Below are 22,297 nucleotides of genomic sequence, written 5' to 3'. Positions count from 1 at the left end.
CCGAGTCTGCCTTCAGATCAAAACCTTACAATCCTGGGTCTCCCTTGCAGTGGTTCCTCTTTAAACTCTGCTATTCAATATACTTTGAAATATAAAATATTGGGATGAGAGGTAGGGCTTCAGACATTGGCAGAATGTTGAAAAGTCCATGCAGCAGGTTGCATCTTATTCCCTGAATTTCTGTAAATGAGGACTACAGTAGTGCAGAAATCAATGTTGGTGGCAATATATGGAAGTCAGATAAACAAGAAGCTGTGAACCGAAGGACAAGTGCAAGTATCCCGCTGGCGAACCCTCTTCCAGGTTCCTCTACATCTTGGATTCCCCACAGCCTGCCAGTACAGTAGCTGGTTCCTGTAAAACAAAACAAGGCATGCCATGAAGTGGTATTTCCATTTCTCCAAGCATAGAAAGATAAAGGGGGCATGAATACCAGGGAGCAACTGCCAATAAGAGCAGAAATTAGTAGGCTTGATATGAATTGATATAAAGCAACTTTATTGCTTTATATGCAACAGTGTACATCAATGTTTCTCAACCTTGGCAACTTTAAGATGGGTAGACTTCAACTGTGCTGGCTGGGGAATTCTGGGAGTTGAAGTCCACCCGGCTTAAAGTTGCCACGGTTGAGAAACATTTGTGTACATGACTGCCCATTCTTGAGTTAAGGATTCTGAATCAGATCCTTTATATTCCTAGCAACACAGAAACTTTTGAGATCCAATGGCAGAAATATGTGATGAAGAAATGTTGGATGCAAAACTGATTTTTCTCTGACCCTACTTTATCAAGGAAGTATGTGCAGGCTGGCTTTCAATCTGTTGCAAATCTGAATAGAGATGATGGCAGGTTATTCCTAGACAAGCATTTCTTTCCTTCCTCCTTTCCCCAGCTACATGCACTGTTGCAAACCTGCATTCCATAACTGCCATATCTTCCTGCAAATCCTAAGGAACAGCTAATCCTTGCAAGCACGAGGCACTGGCTTTTCTAACAGTTTCCAACACATGCTTTTTGTAAATGTCAGTAGTGCTTAATCAAGCCTGAACCTTCCAGTAGTTTTTCATTAAAAAAAAAAAACACTCTAAATTTTACTCCATCTTTTTAAAGGCTGCCTTTTTAAGTACCAGTTGAACACCCAAAGATGGATAGTGTACAAATTGATTGCAGCTTTTAGAATCTATTTCTTAAGCCCATATGTGCTGAATAAATTGATAAGGCACAAAATGGACAGAGTCAGTTTGTCCAAGACACTAAAAAATGTGAAGCATCTATGTGGTGCTACTACACTGAAGGGGTATTTATTTCTGTAAACCATGGGCTTCTCCAAAATGTTTTTTGGCTCCAGTCCTATTCCCATTCATCACCTAAGTTTGCTATTAAAAAGGAAGAGGAAGTCTCACAGCCATTCTATCCTTTCACAGAATTCTTTGAATAGATGAATGATCTTCAGACCGTGTTCTCCTCTTGCCCTCCATTCTAAAGACTTTTCTCAACTGTTCTATCTTTTCAAGTGATCATGGCAGACAGATCTCCATGTCATCATATCCCCCAGTAGTTTTGATCAATGTCTCAAAGTCTATTTCAGGAAGAAACAAGGAGGAAAGGAATACTGACAGATGGTTCCAGTTGCACCAAATAAGACCTCACGAGACATTCCAGACATGGCTCAGCTGATTCAACAAAATACTGCAGCCATACTCGCGTGTGAGTTAAATTAGTTGACAGCCTGAAGCCATGAAGCCACTTTCATAACTGAGAAACCATATTCTTGGAGACTGGTGGTTCAACAGTATAACACTTTCTTTCTTGTTTGTTTGTTTGTTTTTAGGGAAAAGAAGAGGAACAGTATCCAAACAGCAAAAAAATAATGATCTCTGAATGTTTGTTTGCCTCATAGAAAAAGGACAATAAAAACTTATGGGAATAATTGAGGCGTGCATAATCTGTGCTTCTATGTCTGCATCTGAGTGACCGTATGTGTGGTCCTTAGACTCTCCAAAAACTGTCCTCAAGTTCACTGATTATTTACATATGCATCCAGTCTAAATGTAATGAATCACATTTATTTATTTATTTTGTCCTGACTTATCTGGAGCATGGTGTTCAATAGAGTAATTAGAGGCCTATGACCTTCAATCTGAAAAAAATAGCACATTCCTGGTATAAGACTTTGAATTCAAGGAAGAAAGGAAGAGTGAGGAGAAAGGGGATATTCCAATCTTCCTCAATCATTGCACATTCGAGATATTGGTGATCTTCAATTCCTAGAATTCCCAACCTGCACAGCCGTTACTGATAATTCTGGGACTTGAAGTTCACACACATCTGGAAGACACCTAGACTAGGAGTTATTGGTCCACAGTCTTCAGAGATTCTAGTTGCAAACAAAAGTACAAAGAACAAAGAACATAATCTCAGCTTAACAAAAGTACTCTTTATGATAATTAAGAGGCAAGATTCACTCATGCTTGAAGACATCCCCAGATGGAACAAATGAAATACGATAATCATGCATTTATGGAAGTTTGAGACCTTCTCTTAACAGCTTGAACTTCTCCATTTTCAGTTTCAGCTTATCTCATACATTTATTTCTGGTTTTCTGGGCAGAACAAAATTATATCAGGGTTTAACTTTCATTTGCAGTTTTACTATATTTTATAGCTTCAGTTGACAGTTATAATACTTGCTGCTACTGTGCTCTATCGAAATAATTTTGCAGCTGTATGCTGAAAACAGTGGAGGGCATGCAGAAAATGCTTAATCTTCTTAATACCATAAATAAATTATACCTGATGGGCTTTAAAAAGTAGTTTTGCACTAAACACTACATCTATTGCTTCTAATAAACATATTTTATCTATAAAGCAAAATTTATTTCAAGTCCTGAAACAAGGCAATTTGAGTTCATTAGCAGTGAAAGTCAAGAGGGAATTAGGCAGTTAATTGCTGTACATTATGGACTAGTATAGATGAGAACTTAGCAATAGTGTACTCCAGGAGACAAGGGGTCCACTGTACTGTTAGTAATTTATGTCATTAAGGGATGAAGTCTTAAAGTGAGATGTCGCATGGCTGCAATCCTGACTGTCCCAATTGTTAACTGAGAAGTGCAGTTTGCTAAATAAGTACTGGTCTTGGTCTCTCTCAGCTTGAGCCTCAGTAAGATAAGGGGCTGCCTCCAACTTCCCCCACTCACATATTTCCCTTCTGCCAGCCTCATCCACGGTCACCCTCATCACCCTGCACTTTGCCATCCCAGTTGACCTTTGCTGTCTTCTGACTCCCTTGCTGTGTTCTTGAGGCCAGCCCAATTCACAAGAACATGTTATTGATAGCTGCTTTATTGGGTATCAATGGGGTGGGAGATTAAAAAAAATCAAAATGGTGGCCACAATGAAAGCCTCATTTGTTTTTTACATACAGTATGTAAAGCATGTCTAAAAGGAGTGAAGCTTGGATTGCATGGTTCTTTCTCAACAAATGTTGACTTCTGCGACAGGTGCCCTGGCAGCTGCTGCTGCAGCAACACCTAATGACATAACTTGTTCATCACATCTACAGAGTCCTCTCACATCAACACAGATACATTGCTTCATTGGTATCAAGACCAAGGAATCTGCCATCCAATGTAGGTTAAACAGGTTTTGTTTTTGCATTTATGAACAAGCCTATATTGTAGCATGGGTAGACTAAACAAATTTAACACCTTTTCTGTGATAGCATCTTCAAAGCTCCAGCACAGAGCCATAGGATATGTGCAACAACAATCTCTCTAACAGTTACCCAAAACTTTTCAATCTTAGTCTTATAGTATTTTTTTCTTGCAGTGACATGAACTTAAAATGATGCAATACACATTTCCCCACTAAGCAAAAGACATAATTGATTCTCACTTCTTGGCTCCGCTCCCATCCCCAGAGCAGTGTAGACTCTTCTGATCTAGGGCTGGATGTTGACATTCCACACACACTGTGTGTCCTTCACTGAGATACTTCATCCAATGAGTGTAGGAACTGTCCCCATTCAGGCAGCCTTTTGTGATGGCCGTGAGCTGGAACTCAACACAATACCTGTCGTAGAAAAGATCAAAGAAGGGGCAATGTGGAAGCCAGAATGCCTCTTCATCTCACCCAGTCAACCTTGTCTGGGCTCAGGAGTTAAACAAGATTAGGATGTTAACTCTTGGAGGAGATAAAACCAGGGAATTGTAGGGTTGAAGAATAGACTGGGACCTGGAAAAAAAATATCCATAAAGAAGATATTGGCAGAGCAGATTTGTAGGTTTGTCAAGAAAATTGCATGACATGTTCATGTGGTCACCAGAAAACCAGGACATATTTAGCTTTATGCTATTCCAGTTACTGATGAACGTAACAGGAGAAATTCCCTACTACTTCCTAGTAGTAGCTGGTTGCCCTTGTGAGAAAAAAATGAAAGACTAAAGAAGTCTTGAATTTGATCCCCAAGACTCTTGTTCTTTTCCTCAGTAAATCTCATTGTATTCAATGGCAATTCAGCACGAGAAAAGTGTATAATGGGTTGCAATCTTTGACCTAATTCACACAACTAGTAAAGTTGCTTCTAAATGTTGAAGAAAAATGTTTGAAGAAAAACTATGCACATAAAAAATATAGACTACAGAGTTTTTGCATACTTTCCCCAACACTTTTTCTTCTGGGTGCATGTGCCATGTAATCTTTTTCATTCACTTTTACCCTGCAATGACAAAATCTAAGGACCACTATACTTCCAGCTCTGCTTCTTGTATCAATGTCATGTATTAGATGATAAAGGGATTCTTACTGGTGGATCCTATATTTAAAGTCTTCTTTCCAGTTGCCAGGGATCTACAACCATTTTCACCTTTTTCAGTAACATACCTGTATAGTAAGCAGGGTTAGGTTAATTTTATTTTTTTTGTCATTACAACCCTATTCAGTGTTTCTCAACCTTGACAATTTTAAGGCTGGCTGTGGAATTCTGGGAGTTGAAGTCCACATGCCTTAAAATTGTCAAGGTTTGAGAAACACTGCATTCCTTTGTCTCAGGGTGGAGTCAGGGCAATTGAATGGAGCTGAGCATTTACTGAGACCTACATAGAGTTTGTAGCAGATATTTACAGATATTTACAGAGAAACATCTGCCAGCTGCCTAGGATTGAACTCTCAACCTTCTGAGTGGGAGGCGAACATCTTCACCTCTAGGCCACTGCACTGCTCTTTCATTTAAATTTTAATAATGACTGAAAATTATGCCATACTGGTCATTAAGCAGTTTACCATATGAACGTGCACAATTTTATGACTTTTTTGTGGTAGTTGTTAAGTGAATACAGCAGTCATTAAGCAAATCCATTGTCCTCCATGAGTGGTTTTTGCCAGAAACAAAAAGTAAACTGGTTTTGAGGGGGATTGAGAAGACAAGATTTGCTGGGCTGGATTTAGGGCTAGGGCAAGACTATAAAGTCTCTCAGTATTGAGATTGTTAACTACAGTACTATCATTCACCATGCAGTTCAATGAGACTAAAGGAGGCCAAACAATAGGACTGGTAATAGATTTTCAGTGCTGAAATATAGAACTTACCCAATTCTTTGTCTCCCGCTGAGCACAGCACGCTTTCTCCTTGCCTTCCCATAGCCTCCAGTGGTTATTAATGCTGGGACTGATTACATGAAGGGGAGGAATAAAAACCACAACAACCACAGTCAGTGAAAACTGCACTCTAAAACTCACTTACATCAGCAGAATAACCAAGACTGGGATGCTCATGGAGTTTAATGCCTCGTTTTTGTTCGCAAGTGGGAAACCAAAGATACATTTTCTCCCACAGTTCCTGATCACAAATAATTATTCATCAACTGTAGAATCGGGAAATCTTCATCCCTTTTCTTTCTTTTTGGAACAGGCCTACTTATTATCCTTCTAGAAGGAAGGAAGTTATTTTAATAATCCACCATAGTTCGGTAGAAATACAATCCATTTGAATTGATCACCAGTCCATAAATTTTACTTGGGTCTCAACTGTGTTTTGTTTTTTTAAGGAAAAAATAGTTCACCTTAACTAATTTAACCTTTTTAACACAGACCTGGAAAAAAGCATTTTTTATTGTTTCTCATATAGCCGTACCTATTTGGACCAGCTAAGGAACAGCACTGCTTTCACTTGTACAAATTCTTCAGTAAGGGAGCCATTTGCTTTTCTTCCTGAGCTAGAGTGTCATGTCATGAATTCTGCTGATATAGAGGTACAACCGCCTAACCCAGGGGTAGGCAACCTTGGCTCTTTTATGACTCATGGACTTCAACTCCCAGAATTCCTGAGCCAGCCATGAATTCTGGGAGTTGAAGTCCACGAGTCTTAAAAGAGCCAAGGCTGCCTACCCCTGGCCTAACCATTTTCTGACTGGTTTCCTAGGGAATCTCAGTATTCATTGATACTTTAGAAGCCAATTCAAGATTTCATAGCTGCCATGATACAAGTATTTCCATATGCCTGAGATGAGGAACTTGTGCTCCTCCACTTGTTGTGGAACTATAATTCCCAACAGCCTTGAGCTGCAAAGACCAAGGTGTGATGTAACCATTAATATCTGAAGAGGCATTCTGTCCTGAGCATATGCCATTGGCTCAACATATCTTGCAGAAAATACTCTTGATGTTGATTTTGGGCCAAAGTACGGATCTATATCATTATCATAAATCATTATCTGGAGAAATCAGACAGGCAATATACCTTCTCCCACCACAATAATTGTGGAGCTGTTAAACTGGTTTATCCCTTAGAGTTTAATGGATCTCAATGAACACCACAAACATTGAGAAACTCTAAAGTCCAGCCTATTCCTTGGTTCATCAAAGAACTGGAAGTGATATAATAAATAGGATGAAGTTCAGATGCAGATGGAAATGATGCTTCATTATGATTACAACCAAATGGGCATAAGGGTACAATACCATTCCTACTTTGGCTAATTAATTCATGTCAATATATCATGAATTTCTCAGCATGCCTTCTAAAACACTAGAACAAATCATAAAAATATGTATGAATTGGAATGTTCCATTAATCTACTCCAAACCCCAGTTTACACCAGAATGCAATGAATCATCTCCAGCAGGCAATCATTTAATCTCCTTGAAAACGCCCAATGGGGAGAAACCAGGGCTGCTCTAGATAAATCATTCCACTACTTAACAGCTCTTACCATTAATAAATTATTTCTGATAACCAGTATCTCCTTTCTTTTAAATCTTTTTCCTTGTCCTTGTCCTATTCTTGGTTTCAGCAGAGGTCTGCTGAAGTCTAATAATAATAATAATAATAATAATAATAATAATAATAATAATAATAATAATAATAATAATAATAATAATAATAATAGTAAAGTTGGAAGGGACCTTGGAGGTCATCTAGTCCAACCCCCTGCTCAGGCAGGAAACCCTATACCATTTCGAATAAATGGCTGTCCAGTCTCTTCTTAAAAACCTCCAGTGTTGGAGCATTCACCGCTTCTGGAGGCAGGTTGTTCCACTGGTTAATTGTTCTAACGGTCAGGAAGTTTCTCCTTAGTTCTAGGTTGCTTCTCTCCTTGATTAGTTTCCACCCGTTGCTTCTTGTCCTGCCTTCAGGCGCCTTGGAAAATAGCTTGACTCCCTCTTCTTTGGGGCAGCCCCTGAGATAGTGGAAGACTGCTATCATGTCCCCCCTCGTCCTTCTCTTCGTTAAACTAGACATACCCAATTCCAGCAACCGTTCCTTATTGCATGAATAACCTTTAAGATATTTAGAGCAGAGCAGCAACTTTACTATCACCAGCGACTCTTGATTGGATTCTGCCTGAATTGCTCCTAAGCTTGGTAGGAAAGGATCCATCTACCTGGAGGTTCTTTCTACCTGGTCATAGGGGCCCTTCACAATAATTATGATATTTAGCCCAGAGGTAGCATGCTGATTCTTGCAGGACTAATCCCAAAGGCAGTTGCCCTTTGCTGGAAACTAAAGGATAAAGTGAGAACAAAATTATATTTAATATTGCTTTTTTTATGCTCCTGGGAAAGTCTTGCAATAACATCATGGAAGATAAGTTCCAATTAAAGTAATTATAGAATGGGGGCTATAACACTGTCCATGTCACGTAAGAACCCAAAAGCTGCCTATGCCTGCTTGCTTATTCCTTCTCAGAGCTGGGACATGTAATATCCAGCTCTTATTTGAAACAGTCTCTGTCCTTAGTGGAATCAGACCCATCTCTCAAACTGACATTTAGTATTATGCAATATAAAAATAATGGCCATAATAAATATTCCAAAAAAGATTTCCACTGTTGTTGCCCTCTTAACTATACTTAAGTGAGGATTTGAACTGCCTTCCCCCACTTACGAATGGAGTCCTTGCACAATGTTCCTTGCTGAGTCCAATACTCTAAACAGCCAGCCTTCTCTTCAAGAGGAGGGCAGGCTTCTCCCCCATTTCTGGGCTTCTGGATCACGTGTCTCCTTCGGAGGCGGTAGGTCGCCTTGCAGCGTTCAGCACATCCACTCCACTCACTCCAGCCAGAGACCAGGCAGGAAGCTTCTGCAGAAAGAATAAGAAGCTACTTCTTAAAAGCTGTGATCCATCCTGGGCGGTATCAGGTGAACATCCCAGAAGGAGAATTCAGATCTGAGCATGTTTGGTTTATAGGCTGTCCTCGAATTATAACCGTTTAGCGATGGCACTGAAAAAAGTGATTTACAATCGGTCCTTGCACTTATGACCATTGCAGCATCCCCACAGTCACATGATCAAATTTGGACACCTGGCAACCGGTGTATATTTACGATTTTTGCAGTGTCCCAGGACTTGTGATTGACATTTGCAACCTTCCCAGCCGGCTTCTGACAAGCAAAGTCAATAGGGGAAGCCAGATTTGCTTAACAAGTACTAATACTAATACTAATACTAATACTAATACTAATACTACTAATAATAATAATAATAATAAAGTTGGGAGGGATCTTAGAGGTCATCGAGTCCAACCCCCTGTTCAGGCAGGAACCCTACACCATTTCAGACAAATGGCTGTCCAGTCTCTTCTTAAAAACTTCCAGTGTTGGAGCATTCACCGCTTCTGGAGGCAGGTTGTTCCATTGGTTAATTGTTCTAATTGTCAGGAAGTTTCTCCTTAGTTCTAAATTGCTTCTCAAAAAAGATAATAAAACTGGGTGCAACTCATTTAACAACCGCCTTGTGTTGCAAATTCTGGTCACAACTATGGCCATAGATGGACCGCCTATAATTTAGATAGTATTTTAGAACAAAGGCTTAGTTTACATATTGAGGCTGATAGACTTAACTGCAAACAAAACATCCAGATGTTAAAAAGACTTTCTAAATGTCTCTGTTATGCTTGCTTTCTAACTAAAGAATTCATTTACAGGAGGAATATTCATAAATGTGATTTCCCAGCTGCAAGATGAAGCACTATAATCCATGTTCACCTACTTACTCATTACATTTCTATCCCATCTTTTCTGAGTTCAAAGCAATGCATCACAGGGTTTCCTCCAATTTTATCCCCAAAACAATCATGTGAACAGGTGAAGCTGAAACAGAATAATAGGTCCAATGCTATCGAGCAAGCTGCAAGGTTTTTTATTCTGTATTTTCAACTTTAACGTTCAAAAATTGATTAGCTTCTCGAAACCCTCCAAGACACAAAGTGGTTTTAGTTAGTGCATGGCACAAATCCAGTCACTGAGATTCGTAAACCAGGGTTGGTTGGTTTGTTTTAAAAAATTGCCCCACCTTTCATGCAGGAGTTCAAGGCTTCACACATGGCCCTTTCTCCTATCTTCCCCACAAGAGCAATTTTTGTGAGGCTGACAGAATTGTTCTTGTTCTTAGTACGTATCTCCCTTAGCTGCAGGGTCAGCCTGTTTTGTGCTCACCTAATTCAACAAAGCGTATCAATACATGATGCCAACAAGGTTTTGTTTTTCAGCTAGCTTGTTTCAGAGCCTGATACTGATTATAGCAGAGAGTGAGTGACTGGACCAAAGTCGTCAGCTGGCTTCTGTGGTTGGGGATAAATCAGAATTTCAATCTCCTTGCTCCTTCACTGACATCTTATACTCCATTTCATTAGTTCTGATAACGCAGCCAACTGTGATTGTCAATAAAACTTGCAGTACATAAACCATGGCTGTGCTTGCATGTACTGTATACAGTTTCAGTGTTTTATAAAGGAAGTATCTTCTGAGTTTTCCTGCTGAACCCAAAGTAAAGCATTTGGCAGTGCTAGTTGAGAAGTCTATAAGTTGCAGACCTAAGTAGAGACAATTGTGAAAACTGGGCTAAATCACTTTGATCTTTAGCAAAGCGAGATGATATGGAATTTAAATGAGTTCGCTTAGAGAATTCCAGAGAGAGAGAAATCAAATATAAAGATCATAAGTACTTTGCAAACAAACATTCCACTGACCTTTACAAGAAACCCAGAGGTCACTGATATTCGCCACTATTGCAAATCACTGATCTTATTCTACTCCAAAGATTGTACTAACTATACCAACAGAACACCAGAAGATGGCAGTATTAGCGGATACAATACAGTACATACTTAAATCAACCTTTGATCGGTTATCAGAAAACAGACTTTCAATGGTTGTAATAACCAGTTTGGGGAGGAAGAACCATAGAAATTAATTCATTTATAGGTCTGTTGGTACAGAAATCATTTATATCACAAAATGTTTCATGAACCTGTAATGAATGAAGGAGACTACAGTTACAGTAGGTGAATTACACAGCTGGATTCTGCATTAAGCATAGCCTGAGGCTGCTTTGTTTTTATACCTTAAACCAAGATTCCAGCCCTCATGGCCTTCCAAACTGTAGTACTATCCACATAGAGCAGGCCTATGACTTCCAGAATTCCCAATAGATCTAGAATAGGAATAGGAATAGGAATAGAATAGAATCTGGAAGGGACCTTGGAGGTCTTCTAGTCCAGCCCCATGTTCAAGCAGGAGAACATACCATCTCAGACAAGTGATTAGTCTCTTCAGTGATGGAATACCCACAATTTCTGGAGGCAAGCTGTTCCACTGGTTAATTGTCCTCACTGTCAGGAAGTTTCTCCTTAATTCCAGGTTGTTTCTCTCTTTGATCAGTTTCCAACCATTGTTTCTCATCCTTCCCTCTGGTGCTCTGGTGAATAATGTGACCCCTCTTCCTTGTGGCAGCCCCTCAAATACTAGAATACTGCCATCATATCTCCCCTATTTATTCTTTTCTTTAGATTAGCCAAACCCAAGGCCCCGCAGCCGTTCTTCATATGTTTTAGTCATCTTAGTTGCTCTTCTCTGAATTTTTTCCAAATTCTCAACATCTTTTTTGTGATATGGTGACCAAAATTGGCTGCATATTCCAGGTGTGGTCTTACTAGGGTTTCATAAAGCGGTACAAATACTTCGCGTGATCTTGATTCTATGCCTCTGTTTATACAACCCAGGATTGTATTAGCTTTTTTGGCTGCTGCTGCACACTGCTGGCTCATAGTCAAGTGATCATCTTCAAGGCACCAGGTTGGAAGGCTATCCTAAAGAGCAGCTTCAATAATTATTTTCAGGCTAAGCATTTCCCTCTGGCTGGGGATAATGGGAGTTGCAAAACTTTTTTGGAGGGCACCAGAAAATGAGACAAATGCTTTGAAGCTAAAGACAATGTCAATGGAAAAAAATTAAACACTGTATAGAGTAAAGGAAGGCAAAAGAAATATATACAGATAGTATTTGACTTATGATCACAATTGAGCCCAAAATTATTACTGCTAAGCAAGACAGTTATTGAGTTTTGTCCCATTTTATGACCTTTCTTGTCACCGTTGCTACCAAGCCAAGATTGCTCTAAAGCTAAATGCATTCTAATGTGGCCATCAAACGTGAAGAACTGTGGAGTAAAATTCCAGTAAAAGCTTGAACGTCTCTATACTGCCTTCAGATAAATGTCAACTCCTGGCAACTGCCTAGATTAGCCCCTGAAGCTTTTTGGCAATGTACAGGCAGTCCTCGACTTACAACCATTTGTTTAGTGACCGTTCAAAGTTACAATGCTACTGAAAATTGGTCCTTCGTGGTCATGGTGAGTATTAAACACTCTTGGAAGGCACAACAGAAAATCTCCCATTTTTAACCAAGGGACCAAAGGACACAGCATGACAAAAGAAACAGGATCTCTAAGCATAAGCTGTTGCCTACTCCAGTCCCCCCCAATCTGCTCCATTTGTATGGCGACTGTGAGGTTCCAACATTGCCAAAAAAAAAGTTCACTTTCTGGGAGTCGTCGGAACAGCGGGCTGGGAAAACTCGCAGAGCTGCCAGGCCACTCGCCAGGGCGCTGGAGTGGAGCCTGCAAGGCACAGCAGCTGCTACCCGAGCGCGGGAGAGGAGAAGAAGCCGTGGAGACGAAAGAGCTCCTAAGCCAGTGGTTCTCAACCTGTGGGTCGGGACCCCATTTGGGGTCGATCGACCATTTCACGGGGGTCGCCAAGCAAGGCTGTCCGCCATTTTTTTTGTCCGCCATTTTTTTTTGTCCACCATTTTTTCCCCTTTTCCGGCGGGTGCCTTACCTCCCTTGGGCTGGGCCAGCTGGTGGTTGGCCTGCTCCGTCTCTGCCGCTTGCCAGCTACGCCTCGGCCGGCGCAGGGGGTGGAACCACGCATGCACGGCGCTCCCGGGCAGGGAAAGTCCTCGACTTACGACCGGTTGGGTAGTCCTCGACTTACGACCGGTTTAGTCCTCGACTTATGACCAGTTTAGTCCTCGACTTACGACCGGTTGGGGTCGCGGCATTAAAAAGGCTGAGAACCACTGTCCTAAGCAGAGCGCGGGGAAAGCAGGCGAGCGCCAGCCAGCCCTTCTCCCTCCAGGCCCGCTCACCTGTCCGGGTCCCTGCCCACCCAACCCGGGCCGCGCGGAGACTCACCTGGGCAGAAGTGCCGGTAGTCGCTGCAGCAGTCCAAGGTGGAAAGGCAAGCCTGGTCGCAGTAGCAGAGCCCGTAGGATCGGTCGGGTCGCCAACCGGTGCTCGCGCACTCCAGGCTCCTGCCCGCGCAGCAGCGTCCCAGCTCAGCACAGCCGCCCTCCGCTCCCGCCGCGGCCAGCAGGGCGGAGAAGAGCAGCGCGCCCGCCAGGCTCCGAGGGCCGCAGGTAACCGGCATGGCTGGCCCGGCCGTTTGGGAAGGGAAGCAAGGGAGAAGAAAAACCGGGCGCGGATTGCCGTACAGCGCCGAGCCCCACCGCCCTGCTTGGCGAGCAAGCCGCCTTAAGTCAGAGGTGACGTAAGAGAGGGCGCCCCGGCCCCGCCAAACAGGAGCGCCCCGGGGCGATGTCTTTCAAACTGTGAATCCGCGGGAGGAACGGCCGTCAGGGAAAGCGGATTTTCCACGCGTTTCGGGCAGTCGATCTTGAAAGCAGCCCCGAAGAAATAGGTCCAGTTTGGAATGGCGCCCGGAGATGCTCCTCCAAGCCACTCGGCGAGTTCCCTGCGCAACTTTCCGCACCTAGTTGAGGATCCGACTGGGGCCGCCCACAAGGAAAAAAGTCAGGAAGTTGATCTTTGGAGTTCGAGCTCCCTTTTAACCCTGCGATTACTGCCGACTAGCCTTCCCCGAGATAGCGGTCGGCATCTCCGCCTATTTCCAGGGGTAGGCAACCTCGGCTCTTTTATGACTCATGGACTTCAACTCCCAGAATTCCCGAGTCAGCTATGCTGACTCGGGAATTCTGGGAGTTGAAGTCCATGAGTCATAAAAGAGCCGAGGTTGCCTACCCCTGGCCTATTCTAACCTTCGCCTTTTTCTACCGGATTCAGTTCCAGGCGCGCTTATAAAGGAATCCAGTCGGTCGACGCCTTCCAGTCAGCTGGCCTGGCTGGAGTGGAGGGAAGCTGTTACTTCAAAGTAAGGCCGTGTTTACCAAGGGAGGCAGCGAACTTTGTGGGGATTTTTTTTTTTGACTTGGGACACAGCCAGACGAGCCACATTAAAGGGCTGCCTTCTAATTCGAGAGGTTGGCCGAGAAGCGAGCTCCTGTATAATTGCAGGCGCTGCTTGCTGAGCCCTGTGCTCATTAAGGAGGCTGATGAGTTAAGTGCCCTCTTACGGTGCTCATCCTGGAGAAGTTAAGGAATGCAACCGACGTTTGTGCCAGGCTTTGTTTCCCTTCCAACTGGGAGAGGCTCCAACTGTTCTGGATGTGTGAAGAGGAGGCACTGGGTGACTGGGGGCAGGTGTGCTGAAGGTTGTGGCATATCGGACTGTTTCCTTGAAGAGTGCTAACCCTGGGTTTCGAACTAGCCTGCAGAGACATTCATGTGTGGAGTGGTGTGGGTGGGTGTGAAACAAGTAAAAAAAAAGTCAGCTACAATTGCATGATGAAAACTCTTGACTCTTTTTTTATGACTGTCCATGCAAGTAAAAAGAGATGGTTGATTATGATTGTTAGCTTGACTGTTTACACTTACACACACACACACACACACACACACACACACACACTGCTAGCCTGATTAACTGGCTACAGGAATGGAGGAGGCACATGGTGAAGGAGGTGTTACATGTGCCTCCCTAGGGGCATCCAGAACTGTCCGCATTGCTGCATTCTGTGTCAGTTGTAGCTTCTGAATACTCTTCAAGGGTAGCCCCATGTAGAACGCACTGCAGTTATCCAAATGATGTGACCAGGGAACAAGGGACTGAGAGCTCATAAACTCATATGCAAAAGGAGCTTCCATAAGAAGTAATCAACACTTTGTATTAAGTGGGCAGAACTCTGCTTAATCCTGATGCCTAACCTGAAATGGTCACAGAGACAGAGCATGCCTGATGCAGCCTCCAGTGACTAATAGCAACTGGGCAGATGCCATCTCCAGACTATACCATCAACCACATCATTGACTAAGCCAGTAGATCTTAAAACTGTTTGACTCAATTACCTCTTTCCCCGTCTCAATGCACACACAAAAAAAAGCCAGACTGTTTTATGCAATTATCTCAGAAGTGACAGTTCCCAACTGGATTCTTGGCTCACAAGCAAGCAATTACTGTACACATTGCTCCATCACTCCAGTATATGCCCCCAAAGTAGCTTCAGACTAACCTTTCAGAGCCTGATGCCAGAAGCTAAGTGGGAATTGTGGGGTTGAAATCCAAAGAATCTGGATGGCATCAGCTTAAGGAGGGCTGCCATAAAAGGTATGTCCGTGCATTTTTCTTTAGCATATGCACATTTAGGGGTCTGTTCATAGAATTAAAAAAGGTAAATGTTGGAAGCAAAGTCAGTGGGGAAGCCGGTAGGGAAGATTGAAAGTTGCTCCAGTAAGTCGCCCCACAGCAGCCACCACTCCATAGTGCACACCTGCCCTCCATACCTTCCATAGGGCTTCCACTGACACACTCCAGGGTCCCCACCACCAATCCACTTCCTAGTGGCCGCCTGCAGCAGCCCCCCTACAACACTCACATACCCCCTGCACTCCTTCCTTGGGACTCCCATCTGTTCTCGTTGAAAGACATTGCTGTCGCTCAGCAATGCAGTCAAGTGAGATTGTGCTTGACAGCACTTAGTGATAGCAGTCCTGACCCCAATTGGCATCATAACCCAAGGACTACCTATAAACGCCTAAGACTACATTCTTCTGTGATCCACTTGAAAGTGGATCTCAATGAATCCACTAAGACTTAACAGTTCTCTGGGCACACACTTCGTTCAGATTTTACTACACCTCAAAAAAAAATTTTTTCAGAATGGAACATGATTCCCTGATCCACTGTTCACCTTTTCATTGCTTCATCAATGAATTCATAAAACTTGGGAGGAAAAAAAACCTGGCCCAGTGTTTAACTGCAGGTAATCCTCAACATAATGGCCACAATTACAACCAGAATTTCTGTTGCTAAGCAAGGAAGTTGTTATGTGAGTCACACCTGATTTTACCACCTTTTTGTCATGCTTGTTAAGCAAATCACTGCAATTGTTAACCAAATCATGTGGTTGTTAAGCAAATCCAGCCTCCCCCATTTTCTTTGCTTGTCAGAAGCCAGCTGGGAAAGCTGCAAATTGCAGTCACGTGACCCCAGGATGCTACAGCCATCATAAATACATGCCCGTTGCCAAGCACCTGAATTTTGATTAGTGTGATCAAGAGGATGCTACAATAGGAATTGCAAAAATTGCAAGAGGTCATAAGTCATTTTTTCGGGGCTGTTGTAATTCTGAAAGGTTGCTAAATGAATGGTGGTAAGTCAAGGAATACCTGTATTTCATCAGCAAAGGATGAGACTATTTCTCTGCAAAATAGCCTAGTTTTTCACTGTACCGTGATGATGTTGAGACTTTGGAAAAAGTGCAAAGAAGAGCAACAATCATGATTAACAGCCTGGAGGCTAAAACATATGAAGAACGGTTGCAGGAATTGGGTAGGGCTAGTCTAGAGAAAAGAAGAAGGGGGGACATGATAGCAGTATTCCAGTATTTGCCACAAAGAGGAGGGGGTCAACTTATTTTCTGAAGCACCAGAAGGCAGGACAAGAAACAATAGAGAGTAAGTCTATTGGTGGTAACAATAACTTTCTCATTGACTTTCCAATGGTATCTAGTTGGGTCCTAAGGGAAGTTAAGAGAAGAAAGATACTTATCCATATTATCCATCAGTTAATTTGTTCTTACATACTCTTTCAAAATCATATAATTACTACACAGTGTAATTTTCTCAGCAAGACTGTACACCACTGTCTTGATTTCTATATGGAACCTGAGGGCATCTCCTTATAGTTTGTTGTTTTTGTTAGTCATGGTTCAAATGAGATATATTGAAGTTCTTCTGATAGTCTATACAAGACCTGAAGTTTGAACAACTGATTTATTATGACAAAAATTAAAACAGCCAAATATAATTTTAAAACAGAAACAGATAATTAAGTAAATCAGCTACTCTGTTGTTAACATGAAGCTCATATCAGTCCACATTTGAGAAGAGGAAAATTATTTTAATACATTAAGAATATATCGACCTTAAAATTCTAGGGATTGTTTTTTCCCACTGGCCTGTACAAATCAAAATCTTTCTCTAAATTTTAATTTTAACCTTTCGAGGACCCTATGACAGTGCTCCAAAAGAATTTTAGTGCTCACTTAATTATTTTCTTATATACAAAGACAGAGCTGTGCAGCTGTCAATTTACATCAGTCATAAAGAGTTGGGTTAAGCAGCTGTCAGGATTCTCCACACTGCCAATAAGAATATTTTGAACACATCTCATTCAATGTTATTGGACTGAATGAAATGTTGAAAGAGTCTTTCAATTATTATTATTACCAACCATTTTGCAGTTCAAAACTATGTACCTTTACTAATACAAACAGACATAGAGAGAAGGGAGGACAACAAAAGAATTCTTCATGAGACTTCAGTGTTTAGAACTTTTTAAAGAGCTGGGAATTTGGACTTACGTAAGCAAGAAATAAAAATGAATAGCTTTCAGGGAGCTCCAAATCTTAGCAGCTAGAACACACAATAATATTTCCTTTTGGGTAAGTATGTGCGGTAAAGGAATTATATAGACCTTTTACAAAAAATGAGATGAGATTTCTTAATTAAGTCCAGTTGAACAGCTTCCTTCCTGTAATTGTCCTGTTCAATCATTCTAGTTTGAAGGTCAGAGAGTTATGTCATGGAAAACAAGTCTTGCTTAGCTGAAAGAAAAATATTTATTTAGAACATAAATGTTTGTGATTAGAGTGTTTTATAACTTATGCGTGGAGAGGGTTCCTCAATTTTCACATTTAATATATATGTAGATTACACATATTAAATCCAACTAGTACATTTTTTTCTTTTTTCAAAGGTATAAAAAGTGTAATAGTTCGGTGTCCAAATAATGTTTTTTTTTTTTCAAAAGACAACTGGAGTTTCTTAGGTTATTTTTTTCTTCTTTGAAAACTCTTCGCTTTTCATCCAAGAAGCTTGAACTGAAGAAGTTTGTTGGATGAGAAGTGAAACATTTTCAAAGACAAAAAAACCCCCAAGAAAGTCCGGTTGCCTTTTGTAACGAGTTAAACAGTAATAATTCTTTAACAGTGCAATTAACACTTAATGCAAGAAAAATACCCTTTCACATTTAATGAAACGAAAACAAATTTGCCATCTTTCAGTCCTAAGTCAGTGGAACTTACCTTATCAGTTGCACAAGTGGATCAGAATTGGACACTGAAATTTTGCTACCTTCGTGTCCCTGAAACAAAACTGAGGCAGCCATAATTTGAGCGTATCTCCCAGTTTTTCTCCAAGAATACATTAGAGATTTTATTTTAGATTTTATTTTATCACAGGAAAGGAGATCAGCCCAGTTTACTCAGAGAGGTATAACCAAGCTTCAATAGTGGCGTTAACTTAAAAAAAAAAGATACTTATCTGATCATCTGGCATGGAAACTTTAGTGCCAGCCCCGCTGAGAAGTCTTTTTCTATCTTAATTAAGAATGCTGCATAGTGGCGGAATTGCTTTTGACCCAGTTCCCAATAGTTCTCACTCCAGTGTCTTTTGTTAAAGGATTTGGCCGGAAGATCCTGGCAGCTGGGGATTGATAGAAGGGAACAATTATTCTCACTTTCACTGCTGCTGGGAATTTGCGATTGTTAATTGTTCTTTGTTAGTTGCACCAGGAGAATTGCTGGGGTGCTCCAGGCAAGATGTTCATGCAACATCCTGATTTCATGTCAGCAGGAACAGGAGAAGCCTACCCAGAAACACACCCTCAGCATGACGCTTAAATGTCTGCAGTTGTTTGAGCTTGTCCAAAATGCATTAGGCTATACAAATAAAGAACAGTTGCCATAGCATATGGATTTTTAATTCTTGTTTGTTTTTTCAAATTACTGCAACCTCACACAGAAGTTCTGGAATACAGAATGCCTGAGGTTTCACAGTATGAGGGAGTTGATGGTCTGGTGCGGAAGGAAGATGAATATGGAAATAAAATATTTCATAAGCCCAGTGCCCTCCAGATGGCCTACAATTTCAGTCTCATTCACTGGAACTTCAGCTTCTAAAACCAAAACAACTAAAACCCTTTGACTTTGTTTTCTAGAGATGTGAAGGAGAGCTTCCATCATGCTCATTGAGCAAGGCCAAATTGAATATCCTTTACCTGACCTGAAGACAGAAGGTCCTTTGTTTGTGATCCAGCCACCAAATAACACCTAAACAAATGTGCTGACATCACCACCAAATGAAGGGCCATTTCTTACTGTCCACACTAGGGTCCCCAACATAGTACCTGCCCATGGTTCCCAGCAGGTCCACAGAGTACCTGCCCATGGTTCCCAGCAGGTCCCTTGGCATCTACAAGACTTTCCCATGTTTAAATAGAAGCCTAATTCTTTTATTTAGATATTTAATAAAGGGAAATGGAGAGAAGGGGTGGGGAGAAACATGTGCCAGTTGGAAACAGTGAAGATCAAACTTTTGTCTTCTGGGCAGACACTAGGGTAATAGTAAAGCCTTCCCTCTTCTCTCCATCGTCAACAAGTCTATTTGTGCATGGCCTAGGAATTGGAGGGAGGGCTTGTGATCCATATTGGGGCATACCTGTAGATCCTAAGTCTTCATGCTACCTGCAGGCCTGGGTTGCACCCTTTTTCTATATGGAACCGCAAGGAATGTCACTATATTTTAATCCAGCTTTGCCTGGAGCCCCAATTCTACATTGTGGGAGGTTGGGCTGGCTAGAGAAGATCCCATCCCCAGGCCACCCATCATCTTAGTGTTTTGCTTTTCTATTTAATTCTTTTAATTTTAATGGCTCTGTAGTGCTGCTTTTTTTTACTTTTTTATTATATTATAAGCTGCCAAGAGAAGCTGCATCAGTGAGATGAGTAACATAGAAAATTTAATGAATAAATAAATAACCAAAGGATATTTCGGCTCTCATCTTTCTGAACCACCTTTCTGTATTTTCTGTTCAGGAAACTCTTCTTTCTTATTTAAGTCATTGTTACTGTAGTTCTTTGGAGTTGCTGACAAATGCAGTTCAGGATTGTTTATGTTTGTTTATGTTTATTTAGATTTGTATACCGCCCTATCTCCCTTACGGGACTCAGGGCGGTGAACAGGCGATAATAAAAATCACAAAAAATATCTATTCTAAAATCAAATTAAATAAATAAAGGCCTGCTCTAAAATACCCCATATAAAAACCTATACTAAAACCTAATTAAGACTACGCCAGGTCGGCCGCACGGAATAGATGGGTTTTCAGGGCTCGGCGAAAAAGGCGCAGGTCCGCAGTTGTACGTAGGTCGGGGGGTAGGTCATTCCAGAGGGCAGGAGCTGCCACAGAGAAGGCTCTCCCCCTGGGGGTCGCCAGCCGGCATTGACTGGCCGACGGCACCCTAAGAGGCCCTCTCTGTGGGAGCGGACTGGTTGAAGGGAGGTATTTGGTAGGAGGCGGTCTTGTGGATATACAGCTTTTAAATGCTGATTAAATAAAATCCTAATTTTTCAAAATGGTTTGCAATAGAACATGGCAGGCAGTACAAGTATTAAATCACACACATAAACAGAATTACACTTTTTTGACATCAGCTGAAAAGAAGCTTAAATATATAGAGACGATATAATAAATAAATACTTGTTCTGAATATGGAATAACTTTCTACTTCCACTGGCATTTTAACAACTTCCCTTGTCATAGCACTTCAACCATGGCATAAATATTCCCAAGAACTTTTCAGGCTGCCCATGAGACCTATTACTTTAAAAATCTCGGGGTATAATCTTTGGTTATAGGAGGGGAAAATTTTAGTCATTAGTAGGGCAAGGAACACCTACATTCAAGTAATGTTATCTGAGCACCACAATTTGGTTTCATATTCTGTGCAGTAATATTGCCCTTTTGTTATATGCATGCTGGAAGAGGACACAGTGACAAAAGAAGACAAAATAGCCCGGCCTTGGTCTTCATTAAACATCCCTTTCATTCTGCTAATTAGGTGTTCACCTCACTGACCCAGCAGAAAAGCCAATGACTGAAGGAGCTGTTATCAAACTGCCATTGGACTATCTGGCCTATTGCTTTTCCTTTCAGTCTCTTTTCTTGGAAAATAAAGTCCCCTTGAAAAGCAAATTTAAAACACAAGCAGTTTGTGCTTGCCTTTAAGCATTCTGGTATATAATGGTGGGGAATGTTTACATGCCCCCAATCCAAACAGTTTTATGAAGATTATTCTTCCTCTATTGCTCCTGGGCCCTCATATTTATGACCACATATATGCCAATTAAAATAGACATTTTTAACCTAAATAAAAAATGCGAATCATAATAAAAAAACAATCATACTAATTCAAAGAAACAGAAATGGGGCATAATACTTCAAAGGCCCAACAACATGGCAGAAATACTTTATAAAGCAGAATGTGGAAACACTGATATCTGGTTTTATTATTATTTAAAAATAGGTTATCAATCAACAGTCTAAAATCAAATACAATGTTATAGCTTCATGCTGTATATAGGTAGTCCTCGACTTACAACCATTCACTTAGAAACCGTTCTAAGTTACGACAGCACTGGAAAAAGTGATTCATGATCCGTCCTCAACTGTTGTAGCATCCCTACAGTCATATAATCAAAATTCGGGAGCTTGACAACTGGCATGTATTTATGATGGTTGCAGCATTGTAGGATCACATGGTCACCATTTGCAAACTTTAGTGACTTCGGACAAGCAAATTCAATGGTAGAAGCTGGATTCACTTAACAGCTCATGGTTCACTTAATAACCATGGCAAAATAAGTTGTAAAATCAGCACAACTCACTTAATGACCTCACTTAATGGAAGTCCTGGGCTCAATTGTGGTCATAAGTTGAGGACTTTCTGTATGAAAATCAAGATCAGATGCACTTTCAGTGAATGCCTTGTACCACAGGAGCTTATTGCTAAAATGAGAATTTCTTGGAAGCCATATCCTTTGCATTGCTTCTCAGAAATAAAGAAACAAAATAAGTGTTATGATTAACAACACCTCTCTCTGCTATTACAGCAGAGATGAATAGAATAGATTCCAGCCAAGTAGAACTCAAGTGAAATGTGAACTTATCCACTCAAAACAACAATATGGAAAACAAAGAGATAATGGAATTGTAACACAGCAGGAAATAGTCTATGAGGCCATTATCTGAAAGTGGGTATTATGAGCCTCTTTGACATACTGTGAATATAATGGGTCTAAGTACTGATAGAATTCACA

General features: G+C 41.3%; 1 protein-coding gene and 1 long non-coding RNA gene across 2 annotated transcripts in view; both read right to left on the bottom strand.

The window, feature by feature from the left end:
• Positions 1-231: 231 nt before the first annotated feature.
• On the bottom strand, positions 232-13,208 carry LOC107293639 (somatomedin-B and thrombospondin type-1 domain-containing protein). The gene is made up of 5 exons (XM_015822795.1): positions 12,974-13,208; positions 8,387-8,581; positions 5,590-5,668; positions 3,898-4,074; positions 232-354 (listed from the first exon to the last, which is right to left on the bottom strand). Exons 1-5 carry the CDS (start codon positions 13,206-13,208, stop codon positions 237-239), a joined length of 804 nt encoding a protein of 267 aa, XP_015678281.1. The 3' UTR covers positions 232-236.
• Positions 13,209-18,367: 5,159 nt separating this feature from the next.
• The window catches only part of LOC107293643, a 17,179-nt gene continuing 13,249 nt past the window's right edge, over positions 18,368-22,297 (bottom strand). The window contains exon 10 of the long non-coding RNA XR_001549030.1: positions 18,368-18,622. This is a non-coding gene — a long non-coding RNA (uncharacterized LOC107293643). The remainder of the gene's footprint in view (positions 18,623-22,297) is intronic.

This window comes from Protobothrops mucrosquamatus, unplaced genomic scaffold, assembly GCF_001527695.2.
Source record: "Protobothrops mucrosquamatus isolate PMUCROS unplaced genomic scaffold, P.Mucros_1.0 scaffold1678, whole genome shotgun sequence".
NCBI classification, from domain to species: Eukaryota; Metazoa; Chordata; class Lepidosauria; order Squamata; family Viperidae; genus Protobothrops; species Protobothrops mucrosquamatus.
Note: the sequence above shows the minus strand (reverse complement) of the source record. Positions and strands in the feature narration are given on the sequence as shown.